Source organism: Diprion similis, chromosome 3 (genome assembly GCF_021155765.1).
Source record: "Diprion similis isolate iyDipSimi1 chromosome 3, iyDipSimi1.1, whole genome shotgun sequence".
Classification (NCBI taxonomy): domain Eukaryota; kingdom Metazoa; phylum Arthropoda; class Insecta; order Hymenoptera; family Diprionidae; genus Diprion; species Diprion similis.
The window spans coordinates 12,846,752-12,873,741 of NC_060107.1; the positions used below are offsets into that span (position 1 = coordinate 12,846,752).

Here is a 26,990-nt window from a genome sequence, read left to right on the forward strand (position 1 = left end):
TACATCTGTGAATGTGAATGATTTGTGATTCCAGCTTCAGTCATCTACTACAACGTAAGTTGTTGCACGATGTAGAGATTGGCTATGCTTCATCGAAATTGAGCTACTCTATCCCACATGTAGATGAGCAGGACGAGATAGATGGAGAGAAAGAGAGCCGGTGAAAAAGTTCGGACAATTTCCGGCCGATTCGTTGCGCTTCTTTTCTTACAACGCTATCTCAAAACGAATACACGCAACACACATATGCACTGTTGGTTTACCTTAGAACGAAATTGTTTTTCTGTTGTACTAATTCTACTCTTACGTGTTTCTCGTCTCCAGATCATCCGTCACCGCATTGCACACTGATATAACGCAAGTCATGCCCGTTTTATTTTCTCTCTCTCTATCTCGTTTGTTGTTTCCACGGGTGGAAATATCCAATAAAGGGGAAAGTACCGGCTTACCAGCTTAGGACATCCTTATAACTCTAAAGTCAAATACACAACTTCTTTCCGTGAAAAGAATTTTTATCTCCTCAAAATCTTTGTTCTCATTTGGTTGATCAATTTCTTAACCCTATGGCTTGAACCTCAGCTCAATTTGAGCTCACAAATGGACATCACCGATTGGTCAAAGTCAGAGGTAAACCGGTATACACCTCAAGTATTCAAGTATTTGCGGCGCTATACACGCGTAGAAATTCTGTTTCGCCTTAGGCGACCAGGATTATATCGAGAGAACGAGAAGCGCAGGGACGAAGGAGCCAGGATCACGAAGCGGTGGGTCCCACCCACTTGAGCCAGCGCAAGTCCGGGCTCGTGACCACCTCGGGCTGATATGTCGAACCTCCGAACCCTTTGCCGGGTCTCTCTCTCTCTCACTCTCTCTCTCTCTCTTTCTTTCTCTTTCTCTCTTTCGCCTGCTCTCGAATCCGTGATTTCCTGCCTCGCTACGGGGTTGGTACCGTCCCAGCACGCTCACGAATATCCTTCCCATGATTTACTCTCGCCTCCCAGAGCTGGCCAGCTAGCTCGCCTAGGTTTCGACGCCCTCTCAACGCCGCGTCGTCGACGGATTGTTGATTGTTTCGATAATCCATCCCCCGCCCTGATTCGGCGCAATCTCATCGGTATTAAGGCTATTTTATTCAAGACAGTTTCCAAGCGTTCGTATGAGCTTTGAATCTCCCGCTTCGAATTCAACATTCGATGTTCTCTCTATCGTGAGTATATGTTTGTTAATGAGTAATTATCTCCATGGCTTATTAACATAACGCCGAGGCACCGATAGACGCCGGGTATATTAGAACATCGTCAGTTTTATCGAGACTCTTGTGGGCGTCACTCGTCTTCTTCTTCTTCTTCTTCTTCTTCTTTTGCCTCCACATTAGCATAATTTTTTTCTCGTTGACCTACGGGGTTCCCCTCTTATGACAGGTTCGGTAAAATATTTAGAAGGGTCCATTGCGGCAAAGTGAAGACCTGCTGTACGGTGCATTGATTACTGACAATTTTTATACGTCGCTCATCCCGACATGTGCCGTTGCTTATCATTCGTCGGGGGTTTTTGATCAAGTAACAAAATCATTTCACTGTAGTTTAAAATTTTTGTAGTAAAACTTTCTAGTAGAAGTAGGATCACGTCGAAACCAATATACCCGGCAATCAATAGTCATTAACGGCATTTATCATAACTATGTGTGAACGAAAGCGTGTTAGCGTGAATGTTGTCGATCTCGTTGCACGAAAGAAAAACGTATATATATATATATATATATAGCCAGCCACTCCTTCAGTTTTCATACGTCTAAAACTAGTGAGCAATGAGTTGGGCCTCTTTACCGATCCTGAGTGTTTAGAGGTCGTACGTATGTAGAAAATATTAGAAGACGGTTTTTATATGTACTACCTGTATTAAAAGGTTGATGGGTAGACAAGTAAGACCGTTCCGTGACTCGGGACGAAGAATCCGACAGACTGAAGGGTGCACTGAACCCAGACTCTCATCTCGCGTTGAAGAGATGAGATGCTGGGTGATCGGTGCGGTAAATAACGTATGGGGTACGCATGTATGTAAATCAGGAAGGGTACACCCACGCCCCCCTCCCTCTCCCCCTCCCCCTTTTCTTGATATACTCGACGTTCGTTCGTTCGTTCGTTCTTCGTCCGAAAGGATTCTCTCGGCATTTGTATGCATATGTATAGCATATGAGCCGGAGTGTGGATACCTGCTCACAAAAAGGCCACACACAATACACTTACTTAGGTACCCACTACTCGAGTCTTGAAGCTTATATGAGAAGAAGAATCTTCGGGTTCTTCGCAGTGAAAAGCACGCGAGTCTTCTTGGTATAAGAAGATAAAGGCGACCGTGATCTTGCACTCTGCTTCACTCGCTTGTGCTTCTCTCTTTTTCTCTCTCTCTTTCTTTCTCTCTTTCTCTGGTTTTCTCGGTGCTTCGTCTTGTCGCGCATTTACGAAGATTGGAGTAGTGGCGGCGGCGGCGGTCGCGGTGACCAGGCGGGGTCTGCTTGTATGCAAGGAAAAGTTTATCGCTTCTCGCGCATTATTTTTGTCGAAGGAAGAACAAAAGCAATGCACACTGCGCAACGTTGTCCATAAATCAGTGCCAGCGCACCTGGATCCGAAGCAGGTGAAATAGCGCTCGTTTCTTCGCACTGAAATATGAGAATAACATCGACCCACGGGGTACGACTGAGAACCGCACGGCATCCTCGACACGTTGGGCAGACATGAATTACCGCTTCCTAGTAATCTGGACCACCGCGCACCGTCGATGCGTAACTCGAGATGATCCCTTATCTTGTCTTCTTGTTGCCTTTTTTTTTTTTTTTTTTTTTTTTTTTCTTTTTATATAAGCGTTTGAAAAAATTTCTGGAAAATATTGGCAACACCAACTCTCGTAATTTTTTTTGTCTCTTCGTTTCGCTTGCCTCGGAGCAACAGGTGGTAGCGTCTCATCCGAGCGCGAATCAACAAGTGTTTTCGTTGCCGCCGCACCCTCGGCGTTTCGTTCGAGTCGCATCAATGTCAGTGTATGAAGGTATGCGCCGAGAGTATCGTGCTCCTTGGGCTATTGTCGTATAACCTCCCATCATACGTTCGTGAAGGTCCCCCAAAGATCGGAACGGCACCGTAGTAAAGTCGACAATGCGCTATTAGATACGCCGTCGGATCTTGGTATTCGAACAATGGGCTCGTCATGCGGCTTCCATTGCTCAATGACAATCAATGAGCTTAGTGTTTGCCGAAGCGTTCGCGCAGTCAGGCCCGGTTAGCCGGCATCAAAAATGCTTCGGCTCCACTCGAGGAATCCTCATCGTTAATTGGAACCTTATTTCGAAAGCTTGTCGCCCTACTACAGCAACACAACAGTGTGTTACAAAAATTCATCTAGGAAGCCGCCACGTCGTATGAGCGTAGCGAACGTAATACTCTTGAATTAAGTCGTCAGCGTCTCCTTCTTTCTCGAGGATTCTCGAGGACTCTCAGGAATTCGAGGAAAGATATCAACGTGTTTACCGCCCCGGAATGAACGGGGTGACTTGCCGAAGGGTTTTCGGCCCTTCAACAGACATTCGTTCACTTTGGCTTCATCGGACTGCCGCTGTGCAACGGAAAAATTTAAGGGCATGTGGAAGGGAGGAATCGGAATGGGGTCTGAAACACCCGTGACGTTGATCTATCCTGTGGAACATCCGTCAGTGACGCCCCACCTTCAACTATTTCCTATTCAAATTGCCCTCATCCGATACTCACCACGGATGAAGGAATGTCATCTTTCCTTCCGCGAGTCCGGTGACGATGTAAGCAGGTAGGTACGCGCCTACCTGGTGTGTCTCGGGTCTTTAGTTTCAAGGCTTAGAATCATCGCCGGGAGAAAAAGAGGGGGGCGGGATTATACCTGTTGCCGATTACTTTAGGCGGAGCTCAGGTACCTACTCCGGGAACCGAGGACACCCGCACATAATTTTTCGGCTTACCTGTGACACGATCCTGATGACACAATGAGTATACCGTCTGTGTGTGTATGTACATACATACAAGGACCACAAAACCGTCAATTACAAAGCAATAAATAACGTTGTTTACTGAACGATCGATGAAAACTTTCGTTCGAGTTGGGACTAAGCAGACACGATACTTCCCACATAGGTATATGCTTTTTCCTGACGAGCAACGAAACCTGTACGAAATTCGATCCGGCCATGCGTCAATCTGTTCTTCCGAAGCCTGTCGCGACTCCAGGATACCTTGACTTCGTATAGTTTCCGGCTGAATCGACGCGATCCTCTATAATCATTATCAGGCTGACTGATTCTGCGTACGTACTACACAACGCGTTAACCTATGTGCCGTCTTATACCGCCAACAAGATCTCCTTTCATTAAATGATTATCACTTATTTGTCAACCTGAATGCGTGTACATAAATAATTTCTATTACGTATCGCGCTGATTTTTGATGCAGAAGAAGAAGAGGCCCAATTTTGAACACTCGACAGATCGTCTCGCTATCAGCGGTTTTCAACCGCTAGAGATGATCTACTCTAAGTGAATATCGAACGCGCAGACTGGGCCTGCGTTAGCCAGTCCTAGCGATCGGCTGGCCCCGGGGGATCCTTTTGGGGACTCATGAGCTGAGAGCCACTGGGCAGCGTAGTTGGCGGCATGAGAATTTTCCCACAGTCCCCACTACCGGACTCCGGGACGCACACCCGCTCTCGCGACGTTGCCACACCTCTTCGACAGAGAGGGGCTACACCGTCGGTCCCTCTGCTGACAGAGACAGATATAATCACGCCGTGGCGCTGGTGGACGGCTTCGAGCAGGCCGCGTTGAGCTCTCTCGGAGACCGGCGAGGCTCTGTAGAGCGAGGGTGCCGGGGAAAAGGACAGTTGATCCAGAGATACCCTAGTGTTCCATTTACTCGAGGATAGAGCGCGCGAGGAAAAAGGAATTAAACATTCAATGAGCAAGACTCGAGTACAAAATGTGACTGCAAAAATTATCCTATGAAAGATTATGTCTCTTGCATTTTCGGGGTACTGGAAAACGGGAAAGAGGAACGTGGGCCGGATTTTGATCGGTCGATCGGTTCGAGCAATGCTGGACGGATCCCTCACGGATGGAGGGGAAAGCGAAATGGAGCTGTACCTACCGAGCAGAGATGAGTTGGAAGCCAGGGACCCAAGTGCGTGCAGCACACTGTGGCAAAGCGAGGCAAGGGAACAATGGAGAAGGGACATTATGAAAGAAAGAATGATATCTAGGTACCCATAGAACGAGATTACGGACACTTATTCATACGTGACCATTTTTTTTATAGCAAAATAGAAGCGAACCTGCGATTTTCTTTTTTTTTTTCTTTTTGGAAAATCGTGGTGACCGTTTCTTCGTGGCTTCAGAAGCCTGCACCTGTTTGCAACATATAAAGGGTACCGTTGTACTCTGGAAATGATTTCTATTTAGAGTGTACCAATCAGGCTACGCAGCTCTTGCTCTCGCTCTCGCTCACTAGTTTTCTTTCTCTTCCTTTCCATCTTCATCCTCGTCCCTGCAACAGCGAGACGGGATAAGCCACCTAGTAGTAGACAGACACGTTCTCTGCGGTCGAATATTTAGACAGGTCTTTGGGCCCGAGTGGAGTGGGCCTGCAGCACCACCTGCTAAATTGCTACTAGATTGTGACGGATATCCATATACACCAATGCATACCAACCACAACTTGTGTAAAGCGGTCGGGCAGCGCGCGCGCCTTCGCGTCGTTTTGGTGTGCTGCAGTAATGCGCAGTATGTGTAGACACGCAGACTGACCAGTCCCACCATGATTCTCGGGTGAATGAAATCAATTATAGTCACTAATTTTAGCTCGTTTGCCAGATTCTTTAGATTCTTACAAGAATTCCGCGTCGAATCGTTTGCCGAAAAGGGAACGATTAAACTAACATTACAGCAACCCTTCCACTGGTTAGACAAAACTGTCCGGTCGACGTCTCTTGCGTATTCCCGCACGTTCGCAGCTTTTCGCAGATCCTTAAGTAATTGGCAGTTCTTCTGAAGATTCGGCTAAGAAATCAACTGGTTCCAAACCATGTAAGGATTTTGACGAATTCATGATCGGTGATGTTTTACCATCAGACGTGGTTTACCTCTCTGATCATCAGGGCTCGAGTACAAAGCCTCAAGGAGAAAAGAAGACAGAGTCGATGTGGTTAAGTAAAGGACAGAGAACACACTGTTCTTCATCATTGGGGGGTCAGGGTGGGGGGGAGGACTCGATAAGAACGAACCGTAGTACGCATGATAGGTAACCACATAATTTATTTAGCACACCCGGCGAACTAACTTCCCTTCTCGAGTTTATGGGGGATCGGAAGGGGCAGGGGGCAGGACGGGGGCGCGTCCCTTCGCTAATAACATGCGGGTTTATTTCCATAAGCTGACCGCTTCCCAGAACGAAACTGCCCTCTTATGCCCTCGCTTACCACTCGTGGTCGGACAGAGAGAGAGAGAGAAAAAAAGAGATAGAGTCCGATGCGTGGGCGAGCGATATGGGCGAACGATATGGAAACGGGGTGCGGGGATCCTGCCGTGTATAAATCAACGCGCCCCCTGTAATTGTTCTCCGTGAGCCAAACCCTTCCGCACGCGTGTGCACGCATGCGTTCCACTGCTGGCAGTGTCCGTATGCTAGTGTTACTCCAAAGGAGGAACAGCCGAGAACTGCGTGTCAACGCGGTTACCTCATCGTTGTGCTACAGATTACCGTTCATCCTCTAATTCTACGAACGATATCCTCAAAGGGTTACTGCATGGCGTGCCAACGCGCACGGTATTCGTACGTGTCGCATTCGCCATGATTGGTCTGCCTATAGGTACCAATGAAGACTAGGCCTGTGATCGAGCTAATCGGGAACGATGGTTGGACCCGTCTATGGAGTTGGTTCCATCGTCAAAGTTTCAGAAACCCTCGTCCAGATCCTCAAGTCATCTATTAATTAGATGAATCGTTTCCCAAGCAGTGTGTCAACCTTCTACTTTGTAGTGGTAGTCTCGGTGTTTTATTGATCGGCTCGATTATATCGATTATAACTTCCTTGCGAGTCTCCATTGCATATCGACTTCGCGATAGTTGCCTATCCTACTATAGGAAATCCGGGTTTATTCACTGCCATGCTTGAGCACTTGTGTACGTATATCTATCTTTTGCCATCGACTGGTTCACTAGATAGTCGCATACGTGCCCGTAGTTACCATTTAATGGGGCTCGTTTAATTTATGCCCGATGCAGAGTGTACTTTGCCACGTAATCGTCCACACATGCCTATATGTATATTCATTTATGCATGCATCGCTGTATCGTCACGAGTGCGCGTATTGTATGCGTATTTCTACGTAGCAAAACGCGCTAACGTTGTCGCGTACTCTGTACTCTAACGTCGAATCTGCAGGCCAGATCTTTCATCGAGATTTTATTCTACAACCTACTCTTATACAAGGGGCGTGTAGCGCAGACACAAGACTGGTGGGGCTTTCCAGCTAACTCTCACTTCACTTTAACCACCTGTACAAGAGTTCGTGCTCGATTCGACACGATATCATAATTACGAATGCGAACCGATATGTACGATGCTTTTTAGAAATCACAAGCTAGAAATATTCCTTTACAGACGTTGAGGGATTTTTTAAAAACTATTTCCTTGTATGTTGTTGAATCGTACTTGAATTATACTGATATATTTCCATAATATAAAACTACAGTATCAGCTGATTTGAAGTCGAAGCACTTCAGACTTGGAAGGATGAGTTACTTAGTATATTGAAATTGACTGAAATTACTGAGTTATCAGAATAAGAAATTCAAATTGCTCAATGGTGGTACCAAGAAAACTGACCCATGAGACGAAAAATTGCTCTAGTCAATTTTTAACAAGACATCTTCAAAATGCGAGTGAAATTATGAATTGGCGGTCTCTCTTTTTCACAGCTTGTTCATTTTTATTTATCAGCCGTTACGAATCATCGACGATCCGCGTCATTCGTTGTCACAGTGTTAGACGTTACCTGGAATGAGCGAGTATGAATAATGTGACTAATTGTGCATGAGTATCCTATCTGGTAATATTTTCATTTGGTGAATCTGTAAGAGGAAACGCTCGCGACATGGTACCAGAGATTAAGTAATTAGCTGCAGTGCAATGCTGATTAGGATCCCGCGTCAGAGAAAACGGATGCGGTCGCAGACAATTCCCACATGCCTATCACTCACTGATTGTCCATGTCCACCACTAGTCTTACCGAACCAGATATCATCGCTTATACACCCGCGGCCATTATCAACGTCTTGCGGTCACTCGGTTTCCTCCACTCATTTTATACTCCTTTCAATGATAGCAATAATCGGGTTTTGGTTCGTAAAGAAACTTTGAAGCTGACGCTATTTCTGTGAAGCTTTTGATGATGGTTTACAGTCTTAATTTTACCTCTTCATTTTTTCACCTTCATATGGATGATGGCCTGATGCTTCATGGATCAGTCGTCTTACTTAATTGGACAAGTGTTGGTACGGAATTATCGCTTTCCTTTTTCGTTTTACTTTAACGAAGAATATTGGTATTGATACTTGAAGGTATTGACGTTAGGGATACACGCGTGTGGTGCGTATGGTTTGAGTAAACTGAGGTGAGTTGTTCTCGGCAACAAAGAACATCGACTTTCTCACCTCAGCTTCCAAGGAACGCTGTCCATGTATTTACTTAGCCTTTAGTCTCGTGTTTTTGCTTATACCGGCGGGTTTGTTGTACAATTTCGTTCGGCCGGCTGATGCGATGGAACATCGTTCTCCTTCCGTTCCACCTGAACTTTAAAATCAGGAAGTTTCGAAAGATGCTTTTTATTATAAGTATGCGTACCGCATTGGAAGCGAGGTTAATTGCGGTACCTATAGATGCCGACAAACGAAACTCACACATAGCCAGGCAAAACAGCTTCCGAGTTGCTACGGAGGTGACACACTGCAATAGGCTGGAGATAGTTTCGAGCAAGAAATTCCAGTGGAAAGTGAGAAAACGACTCTGGACGACGGTGTCGTTGACCTGTCGGCGAATGGAGCTTATGGCTGGTGCTGTTGCTTCTCCTCGTGCATTGGCGTCGTTCTCCATTGCGCAATATCAACGATCTGAAGAGGAGGAAGACTTGCACAGAGCCAAGGTCACGCGGAAGCGTCGCGAATCCATTACCCGCTATCTAAATATTTGAATTGCTTCTAAAAAGATACGCCGATTATCACGGACGTCACGGTACGCGGACCGCTCTTTTCCTCCTCTCTTTTCTTCGTTCTCTTTCTCTCTCGAGCCCGTCATCTCGAGCCCCTCTCATCGACTATCTTGCTTGACGGAAAAGATTTTTCGATTACTCGGGGATCGTGCGAGTTATCGACTCTTCAACATCAGGTCTTTGCGCTTCGCTTTGTCAGGCCAGCCGCGTTCTTGCCTTCATATTCTTCCAGGATTTTCAAGTTTTGTATTTATTTTCTCTCCGTACGCCTGCATGCTCGTTATGTTAAAAAAAAAAAAAAAAAAACCGTACATAATTTATAACTAGGAGCCACGAAAAGGTCACACGTGTACTCGCATCTGGTTTTGCGTCTTGCCAATTCTTTGATCATCGTTTGCGGTTCTATGGTTTTGCTTCCACTATTCTGAACTGACACGATAATGACAAAATTAGGATTCAATCTTATAGTCAAAAACAAATTACTAATTGCAGCTATCTTGAGGCTCTTTCAACAGTAAATTACAGGATAGTAGCAATACCTTAATTTGCTGACCAGAGCTGATAGATTATTTTCTAAATTAGTCCAATCAAAGTTTTTCAGATTTGCGTTAACTTTCGCCGGTTTGTTTCCAGTTTCGTGGATACTGGATATTATCAGAAAGGATTCATTTTCATCATAGTCCATAACTATCATTTAACGACTCGGTGTTAATCCCGGATCGTGAGCACCGCACAGCTATTACCGCTGAATTAAATTCGAAAAACTTCTCGAAGAGCTAGTATACGATAGACGGTACTGATCTCGGCGGAGATCAAGACGCTTTCAGGAGATTGTTTAAACGTAAACGGGTCGCGAAATCAGTGGGTGTGTCGCACTAACGACCCTTAAAAATTCCGATACATACACCATGTTCCACCTATGCCACAGTAATTAGAGAGACACTTTAATCGTATCGTCGTTTTCGATTCAGTCCATCTTTGGTTATAGTAGAACTGCCATTCGCAAATTCAATAAATGAACAACGATGTCTAAATTTCTCTTCATATTTGTTGCAGGTTTTCGAGGAGACAAGTGCGAGGAGAACATCGACGACTGTGCGGGCAACTTGTGCCAGAACGGTGCAACGTGCATCGACCGGGTAAACGAATACGCATGTCAGTGTCCCCCAACGTTTACTGGTACCCAGTGCGAAATTGACGTCGACGAGTGCTCGCTGAGGCCGTCGGTTTGTCACAACGGTGCAACATGCACCAACTCACATGGGAGTTATTCCTGCATATGCGTGAACGGATGGACCGGAATCGACTGCAGCATCAACATCGACGATTGTGCGGGCGCCGCGTGTTTCAACGGTGCCACATGCATCGACCGAGTCGGAAGCTTCTACTGTCAGTGTACTCACGGAAAAACTGGTGAGTCTTTCTCCGTTTTTTCTACCCCCGCTCTACTTCCTCGCTTACACATTTCTTTCGACGTTTTTTTTTTTTTTTTTTTTTTTACCCTTTCTTCATCTCGAAGTATTATTCATCTTTGCCTGTCTTCTCGGAACTGCTTATACCGCCTCTTACCGACGTTTTTTTCATCCAGTAAGAATCGCAGTACAACGACAACGTGCCACCCAGTTAAGGCTCAACTTCGCGTTTATTGGTTGTTCGAATTTTTTCTCCTCTCGATGCGACATCTGGCACGAACACTTTGTCACTTAATTTTTTTTTCTCTTAAATTTCCCTCTCTTTTGCGCAAGATCCAGACAACTTATCGTGTGATTCATTAGTGCAGTGTTGGACTACCATGCAGAAGACTGTATTAAAACGATTGATAAATTATTATACTCGGTATATTGAATATATTTTACATACTTGAGAGCGGAACCTTCGCATTTCACACTCGGCGTTCACCTTTTGAGACCTCCTGCTGGGTCCCACTGGTCTCTTCTCTCGTTTAAAATTTTTATTCACGCTTTCTCATGTGTACCACAGTTCCCATTATAGTTTGCGTGAAAGTAATAGGTGCATGGTAAAAACGCGTAAGTTCTCGAACCGTTGACGTCTACGTCTCTTTGTCAGAGACTTTGCAGTTTGTCTGCGCATCTTTTGCTTCCATTTAAACAATATAAATTGTACACTTGGAATCTTAACTGCAGCCGCCAACATGCATAAAGTTTCTTTTCCCGACCTCTTTGCTCTTTCTTTGTTAATACATATAATTTAATACAGTATCTATCTCATTTTCACGGTTGATGCACATCCGATGTTCTACCTAAAACAGAAACTTGACCAAAACCATTACCGAGTTGTATAAGTAACAGAGTGATTTTGGGTAAAGTTAAGAGAACAAGGCAACGCATCAAGGCTTCATTTACATTGTCTTTTTATTGCGCAAAGAATAATTTGAAATAGTTTTACATCGAGATGACGGACGAGTTGAAATCGATTTTGTAAATCATGTTGCGGAGAAGTCGGAGCTCACTGTGATGGCACTTTGAAAAACAACAATGCATCGCTACCAAGCTAGACTTAATTAATTCCTCTTGTTATTCCTCGTGCCGCTATGCCTTCGTCTTAGCATGTAGCAATGCACTCGACGAGACGCTGCATGGCGCGAACGAACGCTCATTCGCGCATTAGCATAAGCTAATTGAATGATTACATAGGTGTACCTACCGACAACGTAGTTAGCCGGGTGTTCGTTGAAAACAATAGCGAAACAATAACAGGAAAGAAAACGGAACCTGTGAACTCCGGATCCCAGCTGATTAACCGTGTTGAGAAAAAATGAAAATAAATATATAAATAAAAGGAAAAAGATATAGATACATACAAAGAGATAAGCTTGCGTAAAGAGAATGTTATACAATCAGAGGTAACTCGGGTAATTTTATACATTGACGAATCGGTGTTCCACTCATTTAGCTGATCGCGCTTAATAACAACCGAATAGGGGATTTGTCAACGTATTTTAAACGCTTGTAACGTGAGAGAATTGTTTATTCTTGGGATCTCTGCTAATGATGCCTATCTTTGGAACGCGATCGTATCCGTATTTGGCGTTCATCTACACGCACTTTTGTCCTAGAATTATAATGATGCAGGTGTTCCGAATGCCTGATACGATGTCAGTTGGTTTCGAAAATTCTTCATATATTCTTCTGTAGTATAATAATATTCATTAACTGACTGTTCTTTAATCCTGTTTTAGGACTTCTGTGCCATCTTGACGACGCTTGTACTTCCAACCCCTGTCATCAGGGGGCGATATGCGATACGAGTCCCATAAACGGCTCGTACACGTGTTCCTGTGCCAGTGGATACAAGGGACTCGACTGCTCCGAGGACATCGACGAATGCGAACAAGGTAAGTCGAGTTTAACTTTTTTCCGACAAGCACGACGTGCGAAACGTTCATGGAAGTTTGTATATAATGTATAGCATGTGTGACACACATGACGGATGGCATGACGTCTGAGCGCATTTGAGGAATTTTTTTTTCTTTGCTTTCAAAGTAAAAGTTACGCTGGACAAGTTGAAAAACTGGGAAAATAATCCGTTTCACGGTTTGCCGAGAGACGCGTTAACGGATCTACGATTGTTTTTTCAAGAGGAATTTCAAATGGGTGAATTGGGAATTGATGGGCCCAACGTGCGGTTGTAATTTATTTGATTATGCTTTTGTGTGATGGACGAGCCGAGGCGAAGACTCGTGGTGGCGAACGGTAATAATTCATTTTATTAAGAGATTTGACGTCTGCAGTAGCGCAGGAGCCACAGCAGGAACAGGAGCGTGAGCATTAGCTATGAGCCGAAAGGAACTCGGTCGACTCGTCATTATTCGAAAACGGTATACTGCCAAATTAATGTACCAAATATCGCTGAATGGGATGGATTAAAATGATAACCATTATGCCCACTGCCAGTAGGTATATACACACACGTGACGATGCGATGAATTAATTATTCTTTGAAAAAGAAAGAAACGAGAGAGAAGAAAGTATCATTAACGGTTGTGATACTCTTCGTGCGTCTATTATACATATACATATACATATATATATATATAGATACGTACGCCTGTGTTATAATATCTTTTATCATATTTTCTCCGGGACGTGTGAACGTAAGGATACTTTATTCATTGAGGTTATTAATGATCGTACGTGCCGTTAATGCTCACCATATTCTTATATCTATTTTCCTCTACCAGTAATTCGTACAGCTGTCTTTAATAAGATTCGATCGTGTTTGGGATTCAATCAGCATTATTTAAAAGATTGTTGCTACGATGCCAACTGGTATGAAATGAGAAGAAATAGAGAAGACGAAATATACAGATGGATAGATAGAGAGAGAGAGAAAAAACTATACTGTATGGACTTTACTACTAGTTCTAACATTCGCGTGTTGTTATATGAAACAGGTATACAGCAAACGCTTCGAATCACTTCGTGACGTTTTAAATCTTACAAGAGAACTTGAATAAATAATTACACGGTTCTGGCCGCATCTGTTTCCTTTTGTCGTAAATCTAAATTACAGTTTCACTTCGGATTTTTCGGCTACTTTGACAGCTCGTTTTATTTATTGATGCTGTTGCAGGTTTGTTCTATGAAATATCGATCTCGAAGATGCTTGAAATAGGCAACGAATCTTGGATTATTAAACACACTTTATAGCTCATACCTGAGATGCTAAGGTCAACTCGAGGTTTCGTTATATTACATCCCATTTGAAGGATAATTTAACGCCCGGAATTAGTGCTCATACATTTATGTGTTATTGATCTTACGATAGTTTGACTGTAAACCAATCGAAAGAGAGGATGAAATTACAATCCGGTATGAATGAATGAAATTCATGAATTTATAGACCATTACGGCAACGTTAAGGAGGGTAACGTCACACATCAAACGCAACGAATTCGGGATCGTGATCACGTTAACGTTCGCGTCAATATTCACGACGTTCGTCGTTGTTTACAGCCAAATTTTGGAGATTACACATTTAGTATAGAAATACGTGCGTAGAGCTCACTAATAAGACTTGTACAGTTCCGTTGAGAGGGAAAAAAATGGAGAAGAAAACGAGTTTATACTTTGATTTTAAAACTAAACTCATTACTAGCAAAAGTTTGGACTTTCATTAGTATCGATTCACCTTTTTATTTTAAATATCAAGAAACTGAACTGCCATTTCAAAAGACAAGACTTGTTTAAGGGTAGCAATGGAAGAGATTCTGTCTCATGCCTGCCTGCGATGATTAAATGTGGAATTAGATTTAATGACTGTTTTTAATGGCATCTAGGCAGGCAGGTACATACATTAGGTAGCTGTCAATTCGAGATTTGCCACTGGCGATAATAGAAGCCGATTATACGTCTTGAGGAATTCCATCATACCATCCCTCCTCTTCCTTTCAGACGTTGCAACGCGTCGGATCCGCGGTTTATTTCGCATAGCGACTTGTTACTAAATAATTGCGCGTAATGACACGGCTGTGACATCTCCGGTTGCGCGCGTTTTTCCTCCTCTTTATTCGAGTTTTTGTTCTCTTTCCTTCTCCTCCCCGTCGAAAAAGAACACCACGTCCGATATATAAGCTCTATTATTAGTAGACCCGAGGCGCGTTGTGGGAAAACTTGTTTCAACTCATTCAACCTATTCACAAATATACATATATATTCGTCCACACGTATGTCCGAGCGTTATTTTATGTTCCGATGCCCGTCATGTGTATACTCGTCGAGGAATAGATGGAGACAGAGGGAGAGAAAACGGAATAGAGAGATGAAGCGAAGGAGGTTGCAACTGGCGTCTCTCTCCCTCGGCTCGTTTATTCAAATAATTTTGCTCCTGCACGCTGCACACTGTGCATCGCTATCGAAAAAATATGCTAATCACGCTCACCATAAGGAACCATACATTAATTCATCTTTCTTTAACACGTGCTTCTTCACTTAGAGTACGTATATTTATACACACACACACACACACATATAACTGCCGAACGAATCGTGGTAAAAAAAAAAAAAAAAAAAAAAAAAAAAAATGGAGATGAAACGCGCGAAGTTGATGAAAAGTCAAAACTATATAGCTGATAACGGGTAGGTATATTATTTGAGGTCAAAGGTTAAAGGTCACTCGAGTTTGCTTCCTGAACGGTACAGTTTCATTCATTATACATATATACCTATAGATGGTCAGCTTATCTGTTAGTTATCTCAGAATCAAATTATCCCGAAGGAGATAGAGAGAGATAATCTTTGGTTCGGTAATGTGCGGCTGACTTATAGGAAGCCGGTAGGTGTGGACCTCATGCTGTGGGCCTATTCTCGGCGGTCTGGTCTTTCTTAATTAATATTAACCGCCCTTGACTACCGGCTGTCTTGTGTTAATTACGATTCTATTCTGTCCTTAGATTGGCTGTATGCTATATCGCGTAATGCTTGTATTTTTACATAATACTACTCGAATATATTTATTCAGGTTTATTACTTTGTCAAAGAGAATTTTTACAAATATCATGATAAAAATTGTATGCAATTCAGTTGAGAGTTCGCGCATTCATCTCAGACTTCTGACAAACCTGACTTCTTGACCCCACGGCTCAACACCGCGACAATGAATCGAATCAATCTCTTTTGCCAGACTAAAAAAATCCCATCAACGTAGCGTTAACTCGATTAAGACGAGCCGTCGTAATTACTACCCTGGACCTGAACCTTTCCATCCGGCATGTAATGATCCTTGAGAGAAGCTCCCTTCACATTAATGAACTGTCTCTGTTGTTCCCGTCCGAGACTGAAAACTTGTCCGTTCCGTTTCGAAGGTAATATTTTTACTTTCCGAATAAAAATTCTTGTTCGTTTATTCCAAGGACAAAACACGATAATTTCATATCTAACTTGGATAATTCGAATATGTGCAGTTCGTCAATAACCATGTAATGCGATGGTTCTTTTTTCCCTCCGGTTGGTTTAATTAACCATGTGAGGAAATTTGGTTCACTTTGTCTTGCGAGCTTCTTGGCCATACCGCGAAGCTTTTGGCATGCAGTATAATTATTAGCGCATTACTCAGGGAAGTGAAGGAAGCTGACTTCGCACCGGGCCCGAGGGTTTCTTCATGCCGTGCACTCGAAGCCCATGGGCAGGGAAAAGGATCAACGATGTTCTTGGTTCGGGCACAAATCACAGCCAAGATTACCGTCGGAATCGCGCTGCGGTAGGGAATGATAAACTGTAAACCCGAAGGAAATCGTCTCCAGACCCGGAGAACTGCGTTTGATTCCAGGAGTGATTAGGCGTCAGGTCTTATTTTGTTTCGTTCACTCTCTCTCTCTCTATCTCTATCTCTCTCTCTCTCTCTCTCTCATCTCTCTGCTCGGCCAGATTTCTACATCGATAACACGAGTTAAGCACCCTTGATTACAGGCTGACTGTTGCGCGGCTGCATCATCCGCGTTAAAAATCATCTCGTAAAGCCGACTGATATAATTGTCGGATGTATGTACATATATTTGTCACGGCGAACTACCGCTGCAACGCCCAGTCGGTATGCTAATTTAAAAACATTATTTTTATTCTCTCTATAGTTTTGCCAGCCATTTGCCCCGGGGTTAAGAAACGATCAAACCTTTTCCGATCGACCATTTATCCCCGAGTCTACTACTGTCCTTCATCATAATTATCATTCTTTTGGTTTCGAAGTCAAATTCAATAATTTTTACGATCCCTTGGAATATTCGGTGGTCGGTAATCTTTTTTGCTTCTTTTTTCTGTCAACTATTTAGTTATCATCGATTTTGTATAAAACAAATAAAAGGTATGAAGGATAGGTTTTAAAAGTTTATAACTAAACGGTAGTTAGTTAATTAAACCTAGAGATATGAAACGGAACGAGTTGAAACAGATATCTAATTAGTGCTGCAAGCAAGGTACTTCACTGGATGAAATTAAAAAGTTGGGGCATCATAAGGTGGCGCTGTTTCATGGCGCATTAGTATAATATAGTTCAACACAGATCTGAGTCGAATTTGATGCGCGGCGTTATCCAACTTTTAGTCGTCGAGACTGGGGGCAACCATTTTCTCTTCAGTAGCAATGCGCCCGAATTTCGAGACGAGATCCAATTCGGTGATTTGAGTCAAAGAACCGCTTCCACTGCAATCACGGATAATATATGGGGGATTTAAACGCGTTTACCATATGCAAGAATCGGGATGGAAGCAGGTACTAATGATAGGAATTTTTCAACGCTCCCGTCTTCTCAGACTCAGGATATACCGTTGCTGCTGCTGCCACGGATACTGACGTAAAATCTTCTAGCCGTCCGCGTGCCGCCCGATCTTCTTCTCGCGCGTTTGATTGGCGTGGTAGAAGAAGCTGGAGAAGAAGAAGAAAAAAAACAAGAAGAAGAATAAGAAGAAGAGGTGCAGCTGCGTCGAGACGTCATCGCCTGGGGCGAACGGCCAACCAACGCCACAATTATAACTACCTTGTACTCGCCCATGGCTTGTGTCAGACTGGCTGGTTATGCATGAAATTCTGAAGACGACTTGGTCCAAGCCAAAGGGTTGACCGTTCTGCAGTTTTCACGCAAACCTTGGAACTCTAGGGTGCATCATTGCTGCTGCACCTGATCAGCATCGGGAACTTTGTGCCTTCCTAAAGATTTATGGCCGGGGGGGGGGGGGGGGGGGGGATTCAGTCCTGAAATTGAGCACTGTAGGATTGCATGGCGACGCCCTAATGTGAGTAACTCGTAATAAGAATAAAGCACGAGGAAAGTGAGTAGATACCTATGCAACACGCGAAGACACGAGTGCTGGGCTGAATTTTAATTCGACCGTGAGGCCAGCTCATTCAAGATTTCGGATTTACCCGACTCGGCGGCACGCGACTCGAATGAAATCGCGATGAAACTACTTTGAAACGTTTAAACGATTTTGTCTTCACCTGCGTCGGTGAAACATTTGGCAAAATTGTTTCTCTATCCATTTAGACGCGCGTCGTTTAGATCGGGAATGAAAATTTTCTGTTCCTTCTCAAATACTACCTGCTGTCCCAAACAAAGACCCATTGTTGCGGAAAGTTGGCAACACCGCCGTGACAATAGTAAGCCGATACTTTGGTGCAGGCTCTCTACCTGGCTACCCTGGGTGGGTGCAGGGTATCCTGAATTCTTCGGCTTTCCTGTAGGACCTCGTACATAAATCTTCAAACTCAACGACGAAGAATATTCTCAGTAACTTTCGATTTCAAATTTACTCGCTACGATCGATACACGAGCAAAGAATCTTCTATCTAGAGTCACTCGTGCACCGAAAATACCAGTCCAACGCACTAAGTCTGAGACAGATCCTTTGGTCAGCTTAAGTAAACACGCGTGCAGTGTATATTCAGATTTTGTAATAGAGATCAGTTATTTAAGAAGAAATATAGACGCACGCGTTCGTCATTGTTGGCTACGTGAACATACAATGCAGGTGCTAAGCGCGGAGAGAATAAATTTGTAAATAAATATTCATCGGGTGAATTTTCACCTCTCGAGTGTCCGTCTCCCATGAGGCAGTCATGGGCGTAGGGTGGGTAGGTGGAGAGGTGAACCATACCAGATGTTTGCATAGCAGGAGAGACCGACTCTCTGCTGCTTGGCATGAAAGACCGGCTCACCAAACACACACGATTCGATAAGTAGTCACGTACGATTTCGGCTGATGCCAAAGAATTCCTGGGTTACATCGATGCTCTCGACTCACTGTCCAAACTCTGAACCAAGTTTCTTCAAGAGCCCACGAAATCCCAAGGCGTGCAGCAGTAAGCTGGTACCGCGGGATGCGATTATAAGGGCGGCATCCGATACACTTGGTATCACATTCGGTAACATAAATCCGATAAAAGTAAGAAACCCGTTCCTTGAACCAAGCTAATATGGCGACGCCGCGGAACTTAATCTACCAGAAAATATGCAATCTAGATAATAACGGTGAGCGGTGGGCGAGCGGCCATTATGGTTGTTATTAAACTTAAAATAACAATTTAGCGTTTAATTATGGGTCGCTTGCCGGTGGTGGGATCCGTTCATTCTGCCAGCCTGAAGCAGCACGTGCAGTTACTCGTATCTGCAACAGCCTCCTTCATCCGTCTCCTTCTCGACTTAACGGCGTCTCTCTGCTTCTCTCTCTTTCTTTCTCTCTCTCACACACACGCATACACCGCGATTCAATTTCCGGCGAAAAGTAATTATGTCAGAACCATCCCGGCGAACCGTGCTTCTTGCACATTTGCAGCATTTCTTGTACACTTGCAACAACGCGAATTACTCTTTGGCTGAAGGTGGGGTTCCATCGTTATTAAAGACATTCTTCACTTGGTTTATTTTCTAACTCAACCGTGGTGTTCGGGACTGATTAACGGAGATGAACGCTTTTCTGGGTGGCAAACCAAGCTCGTTGATCGAGATCGAGATTATGCTCGTAGAATCTTAAGTTCTGAAGTACAGTGCGTAGGAATTCATCGCAAGACGCTTTCAAACGATCGCGAATGAGACGAGTTCTTGCAGCGTGAACGGTGCCCTGCATGTGTCCTGGTAGACGGTAACATCTGTTGTTGTCATGGATAATTATGAGGGTGGAAAAACGGTTAAACAGACGTGGTTTACACGGCAGCGGTATGTGGCATTCACGGGATGAGAACTCCCGGGAAAATCCCACTCCGCAACGTAATTGTGTCTTGTTCTTTGCTCGGCAGTTTCTTACCCCCGGATTATGATTCCCTTGAATGTTTGCATGTTTTCTTTCTTACGGTTTTAAAAATTTTTTTTTTTTTTTTTCTAATCGATATTCTTACATTGGAACATTTTTCGACTCTTGGGATTTGTTCCGCATTCATTATTCATGATTTGTTCACTCCTATTTTTTCAGGATCGCCATGCGAACACGACGGCATCTGTGTCAACACGCCAGGATCATTCGCCTGCAATTGTACTCAGGGTTTCACCGGGCCGAGATGCGAGACGAACGTCAACGAGTGCGAATCTCATCCGTGTCAAAACGACGGATCCTGTCTTGACGACCCCGGCACCTTCCGTTGCGTCTGCATGCCTGGTAAGTTATGCAATATTATGTTTCACCTCAATTATCCAAGTATTGCACGGGACATCATTGCCGAGGCAATATCATTACTTGTGGGGATTGATCGATGGTTTTAATCACTCCTTTAGTAATGCCCAACATGCGAGTGAATTCGCTTTTTGATTGCATCAGCTTGACATGATCTTTAAAACTTAGCCGGATGTACCTAAGTATACTTTCTAAGAAGTATCAGATCATAATCGTGACTTGGTTTGGAAGTTTAGAAGCTGCGGGATGGAAATCGTTAAGTATCAATTAATCCCTTTTCAAAGACTGGATAGTACACGCCTGTTAGGACGTGTTGGAATTATTTTCTTAGCTTGTTGATAATGCGAACTTACTTCTGTGATGATCAACCTTCGAAGATGACTTCGATATCTACAACAAAAGCCATTATGGTCGAGTCGACTGCTGTGTGACGTGGCCCGTTACGTTTCGACGTTATGTACATTGGAGAAAGTCGCGATTCTCATTTCAGCGTCAAGAAATTGTGGATGGTCAACCGTGACGCTCATTGTTCAAGAGCCGATGAAGGCGGTTCGCCGGCTATATACTTCCATCTTTTTATCCGTTCGCTACACGCTCTTTTTACTCCGTTCTCCATTCGGCTCAGAATACTTGCACAAACTTTTCGCGCGAACGATGATGTACAGTTTCGGCGACTTCTTCGCCGGATCCTTGGACTCAGGGGGTTGAAAAGAACGCGTAAAATACACAGACAGATGGGATGGAAACGATAGCGTTCCGCTGCTCCCCGGTAACGTCGCGTCGAGCCGAGTTCGTGTCGTCGGTAAATTCTTCCGAGATGACAAGCCCAGCATCTGATACCGCTCGCGCTGGCAACAACTCGTTACTTTTGCGTCCGGCGTAAGTCAACTTTAATTGTTTGACACCTCGCACACCGCACGCCGCCCGCTGGAACTGAGATAATCGATCTCTTGACCTGCGAAGAATGGACTGACGACGTCGTAAATAGACCGGACGACCACAAACGCTTACTGCGGTGTCTAGTCTCTATGGTGAAATAAAATTTTCACACGTTTCCATATGCTGGAATTCAACGGTTCAACTTATTATTTCTATATAAATATATTTATATTGTATAAAGTTTAGATAGAGATGGTTTTGAATTGGAAGGTAATTTTGTAATTACCTCTAGAAAGAAAAAAAACGTCGTTACGTTGTAACAGAGATTTTAGTATCATTATAGGAACGTGAAGGTAAAAGTAGGTATGAATACATCGCGCTTCATAAATAATGCATCTTGAAAAGATGAATCTTTGGCGGCTTATAAGAATTTTAAATCGTTCTCTATATCTCTGTCTGAATCAACTATTATAATATACAGTGTGGTTTGTATATGAAACTAAATTAGACGGGTCGCAAGATAAAATGTTCATTATTCCCGTAATGATTGCAAAAAGTTTTTATGAGAGTACTCGTATATTTATAACTTTCACAATTGAAAAAGTATAAAAAAAAAAAAAAAAAAAAATTTCTTGACTATCGAAGAGCTTGTGATCCGTAAATTAAGACTAAATCAAGTGAATAAATTCATAAAAATAACTGCAGTTGCTGCAAACGACATCGGTGTGAAAATTATTTCTTAATAAAGACCAAAGTATAAAATTTCGAAGATGAGAGATAATGATGATTTAAAGGTATGTAACGTGACGTATGGGGGAATGATCAGTGCGCAGGCGTTATAAGGTATATGGAAGAGGGACTTTTTTTTTTCACCGAACCTAGAGTCTGTTTCGTTAATTGGATAATATATTTCGTAGGCGTATTTTCAAATTTATCATCATCGAGAATCGATTTTTTATTCTTATTTCTTTGAGGTGACATACTTTAACCCCGTGTTGAAAAAAAAAGTAAAACACTAATGTGAAAAGCAAATAAATAGATTTAAAAATAACGCAAAGAGTATTTAAATGTCTTCTCGCGGCCTTATCCTGCCCTGTCTGATATCGTTCGCATTGACGTCGATAAATTTAATCTTTGAATCGACGAAATATCCACCATCCATACATAAATATATTTCTAGACACACACATATATATATATATATGTGTCTACATATATACATATTTATATATACACGTTTATATTTAAATGTATAGGCGGCGCGTCAATTGATGTCGGCAATTCCGATGCACGTAAGTTTATCTCGTTTAATGCACCATTTGTTTCGCCTTCATGGGAATTCCCGCGGTGTTGTCGAAGCTGAGTTTCAACCGATCCTGCGGAGCTGCATGCAGGAGGCAATAGTCGAAGAAGAAACGGGTCGACGCCTTATCTATCACCGATAAATTTCGCAGGATTCAACGCCCTGCCAGGGATCAAAGTAGACCGGCATATGGATGCAGATCCACTCCTGATCCTTTCCAAACTCGAGGCTGATCAAAGAGAGCTCCTTTCCCTTTGTGCGTTCGGGACTTAGTCCTCGTCCACCGAACTCATTCACCTGTTATGACACGTGAATAATTATAAAAAAAAAAAAAAATAAACCAAAAAAGCATACAAAACAAAAACGAGAACAACGAACAACAGCGTTGAATTCAACACGGCACAGAACTGGGGTGCAGGACGAGTCCACGCGTGGTCTCAGGTGCACGAAATTTGGGCCTGAGGACCTCTTCAGGGCTTTTCTCGAGCCTTGCTGAGCTGCCCAGCGCAGCGGCGAAACAAAGACCGTATTGTGTTACACGGGACTCGATGCTCTTATGCAGTCGGATGGCCCTTATAACGTGTCGTGGGGAGCCTCCTGCATCGGGACGACGCATGCAGTGACAGCCAAAATAAAAACAAGCTGCGCGCAGAGGCGAGGCGGGCACGCTGGGTCCACCCTTACTTGGTAACTCACTGGACCAGCGACGAGGCTCAGCACCGTGTTAACGACGCCGATGCTGGTTCAACGCCGACGAAAAAATCGTGTCGTACCTCGAGGCAATCGCGAGGTTTTTAATTACTTTTAACCATCAACCGCAAGATCCGTACCACGTAAAGTAACCTCGAGGAATTCGCAAGGAACGGGGAAAATTGTGGTGGTGGGTGGAGAAAGGAGACCAAGGAGACGCGACTTGGGCTCTTATGTAAAATATGATCGCGGTATCCGCGAAATATGAGATCTTGAGATGCTGCGTGGACCTCATACCGCTTCGTACAAAAAGGCTTATCTCGTTTTTCCCCTCTGCTGCACCATATGCAGTCTACATTTCTTATTTCGGTTATAATGGAAAGCGGAGACGGTCGTTGTGTTTGTTCTGGCTGACTGGAGATTCAAGAATTTTCGAAAACCAGAGTTTGTAAGAAGCAATTAAATCCAATGTTGTAGATTGAATGCAAGACGTGAAGATAGGACGAGTCAGAAATACCGCGTGTATTTGTACCCACGTAACTGACGAACGCTTCCAATTACATCTCGCGGTTATACAATCATCTGATAGTGTCATCCCGGCCAGATTGTAGAACACCTGGAGAGAAAAATATCGAGAATGTCGGTCGTGCGATGGAATAAATATATCGAGTGGTCAGATAACATCCCTGCTGTAGTCGTTGTTATTTACATACGTATCGTTAATACCAAAGTCTTGACCTCCGATGCTTGCTTTTAAGGCTGAGACAAGCACTCCTGTGCAGATCCATCGAAAGCCAGAAAGTCTGGCCACTCGCACTGACACTTGCAACTGTCTATTGGCAAAAGTATGAAGTACCTCGAGTAATCGCGAGTCCTGAAGCTGACTTTATAAGGTTGAAGCACGACACAGATGTCAGTCTTGTCAAGCCGACGTCAATTCCTCAGCCTTGTTTTAAGAGCACAGTTTCCTTTGCCATCCAAAGAAGGCCGTCGAAGATGACGGCCCGTCAGGGTATCCATGCAGGTGACACGTGTCACTTATTATGCGTAGAATGCCGTCGCGGCCATTGGTATGGGTATGATCTCTTTTATCGTTGCTGCTCTACTCTGCGCTCTACAGGTGTTTGCACGAAACAGGAATTTCTCGCAACGGCAAAACCGGATTAGAAGGCAATTTTTGCCGGGTTACAAGAGTCAACGTGTCGACCGCAGCTTCGCTATCATGGTTCTTAGACGCACCATATTTCGAACTCTTGCATCTTGATGGCGGGCGTATCGGGCTTATTCGAAATGCACCTTTTCCAACTGGCAAAACATGTCTCAATAACGACGAGACCGCGGTGGAGGACACGAAGGTCTTTACCAGCTCTTACGGGATGCGTTCACCCACGCGAAACCCGGCCGTCCGTTCGCCGCATCCTCGACGAGGAGGAACAGACTACCATCCGCATGATATATTATTGAAGATGTAGATTACTCTTAGCTTTATCCCGGACAGGCTTGCGCTGCATTGTGCCGGACGCACAATGGCTTCCACCCCGCTCCTCCGGCTCTTTCCGTCTCACATCCTCGCCTCCGATGCATTCTTCTTCCCTTCTACATCACCTCTTCGTTCTAAATATTCCGCTAGTGCTCCGTACCATCGTAAGACAGTTATTCTCGCTTTTGTGCCCTCCGGCGGTTCCGTGACGTGGCGTTATTACCCATGTAGGTATCGTAGACTGCAGACACGTATAATCTGCGCGGTTCGTTTACTTTCATGAAAATCAAGTCGAGACGAGCATAACCTTTTTCTTTACAGAACGAAAACCGAGTTTCCTCCGGTTGTTAACTCGCACCTCGACTAGTCAACGCGTGCTTCGATGCAGCGTTGTTTTCGTCCTTTTATCCGATGTGGCTTGAAAAATGATCGAGGGGCTCGTGGGGCCCATGAAGGACGACGGAGGCGTCCCGATACGAGTGATCGTTTTGTCCGAGTAAGAGACGCGCGCATTTGTCTGACTTTGAATGGGCTCCTATCAGTGCCCTTATCCCTCCCGGGGTTAATTTAATTGTCTTCTCGGAATCCCGATAGGGCACGAAGTGAGGCGACGCCTCCGTTGGCTGGCTGTACGGGGATCGGCGTACTCCTGATTCACCGTCAGTTGGTCCGTTGCTTCCGACACCGGACGCCAATTATCATCGACGCTTGCGATAAACTCTCTCCGCTGTTTTTCTACCTCTCTTATGCGCACCAGTGATGTTTCCGGGAATCGAAGGATATCCAGAACCCTCGATCAAGATTTAGCTCCGTCAGATCCTCGCCGTAAATCCGCTTCCAGTTCAAAGTTTAGGACCCAGATCCGACGGGACCAGATAAGGCACGATCTGACACTCCCAGCGTAAATCATCGGAGGAGTTAGAGTAGGTACACTTGTGTAGAAACTATCCGCACCATGTCACGCAACGCAACGGTAGATTTACTCGAAAATCAAGCCACGAAGTCCTGAACTTTGGAAATTCAGCTTACGTGAGACTCCTTGCAATATACTTACAACTATGGAAACGCAATAGGATGTTCGTCTGTTCCTTTGTCAGAAGTAATTGGCGACCAATGTGATTATAGAGAGCGGACGGTAAGTCACGCGCCGTTTGTAGTCTTAAGCTAGTGAACAAAGCGTGGAACTGTTTGAAGGAGAAGAATTTCAATACTTGGGACTGACAAGTCTTAAGATGAGATACTTGGGACTAACAAGTCAAGACCGCAGGAGACGTCGAATGACGGCGGTGTCGCTCAGCAAGGCGTCCTGCGGCCCCGACGCATCATTCACTCTTCAAATCGTCGTGACGTCGACTATACACGGTGCGCTCGAAGAGCCGATGTACACGCCTCTCAGTGTCACGAAGGTGCGTGGGTCGGTCTTGATGTATGCTGCTCATGTCCATCTGTCAAGAAATTCTGGGCTCATTGTTGGCCAGGCATGTTCGAGCCGAGAGTGATCGACCGGGACCGCTTTGAACTGGTAGTGAATGCCTAAGTTTTCGATCCAATTATTCCAATTCAACTATGGATCATGAAATATTTGAAAACAGACTGTCGCACCGCGAATTGTCGAGAACTTTACACCATATCTACGTTACAGTTGTTCCGTTTCAACTGTTGTCTCGACAATGTGCTTTCGTCTTCGCTAGACTGGAGCAAATTAAATTTACATTTTCACTGCTGCGAAGGCAGGTGCCATTCTTACGAAAACCAGTCGGTGAAAAAGAGAATAACTGGTCGACAGACTATAACTGAGTTTACAAAAGCTACGGAAATGTTATTCTTGCGACACGTTCGTGCCGCACGAGTATCGAGCAGCATCCAAAAGCCGTAGTGAAGTAAAGCTGCGGGCCATAGGTTTCCAGCTAAACCGTCGTGGACTTCAACTCGCATTCAACTACATCAGCGTTGTTTATTGCACGTGGTGATGAGTACTCGGTCTAGTGCGTCTCGTGCGTCTCGTGCGTCGTATAACTTGATAGTGAAAGAGGCCGAGTCGTGACAACGGCTTAATACATCTACTTGGTTGGCGCAGGCTCGCAAGGACACCAGTGCCCAGACACATTGTCCTGTCTCCGGTCGTTATTTATCTCGAACCGCAAGCCTGGACCCAGTCCTCCGCCCTCCGGGGACCAAAGGACCGGCGAAGACCCTCGGAGATGCGTGCCGTGCTTGCGCGACCCGCAGTGGCTACAGG

The 26,990-nt window shown here is 44.3% G+C and overlaps 1 protein-coding gene across 3 annotated transcripts in view; it reads left to right on the forward strand.

The window, feature by feature from the left end:
- The window catches only part of LOC124416772 (neurogenic locus Notch protein), a 152,233-nt gene that overhangs the window by 92,951 nt on the left and 32,292 nt on the right, over nt 1-26,990 (forward strand). For all 3 annotated transcript variants that reach the window (XM_046898097.1, XM_046898098.1, XM_046898099.1), the window contains 3 exons: nt 10,340-10,696; nt 12,483-12,638; nt 20,202-20,384. In XM_046898097.1, coding sequence (XP_046754053.1) covers nt 10,340-10,696; nt 12,483-12,638; nt 20,202-20,384 — 696 coding nt within the window. The remainder of the gene's footprint in view (nt 1-10,339; nt 10,697-12,482; nt 12,639-20,201; nt 20,385-26,990) is intronic.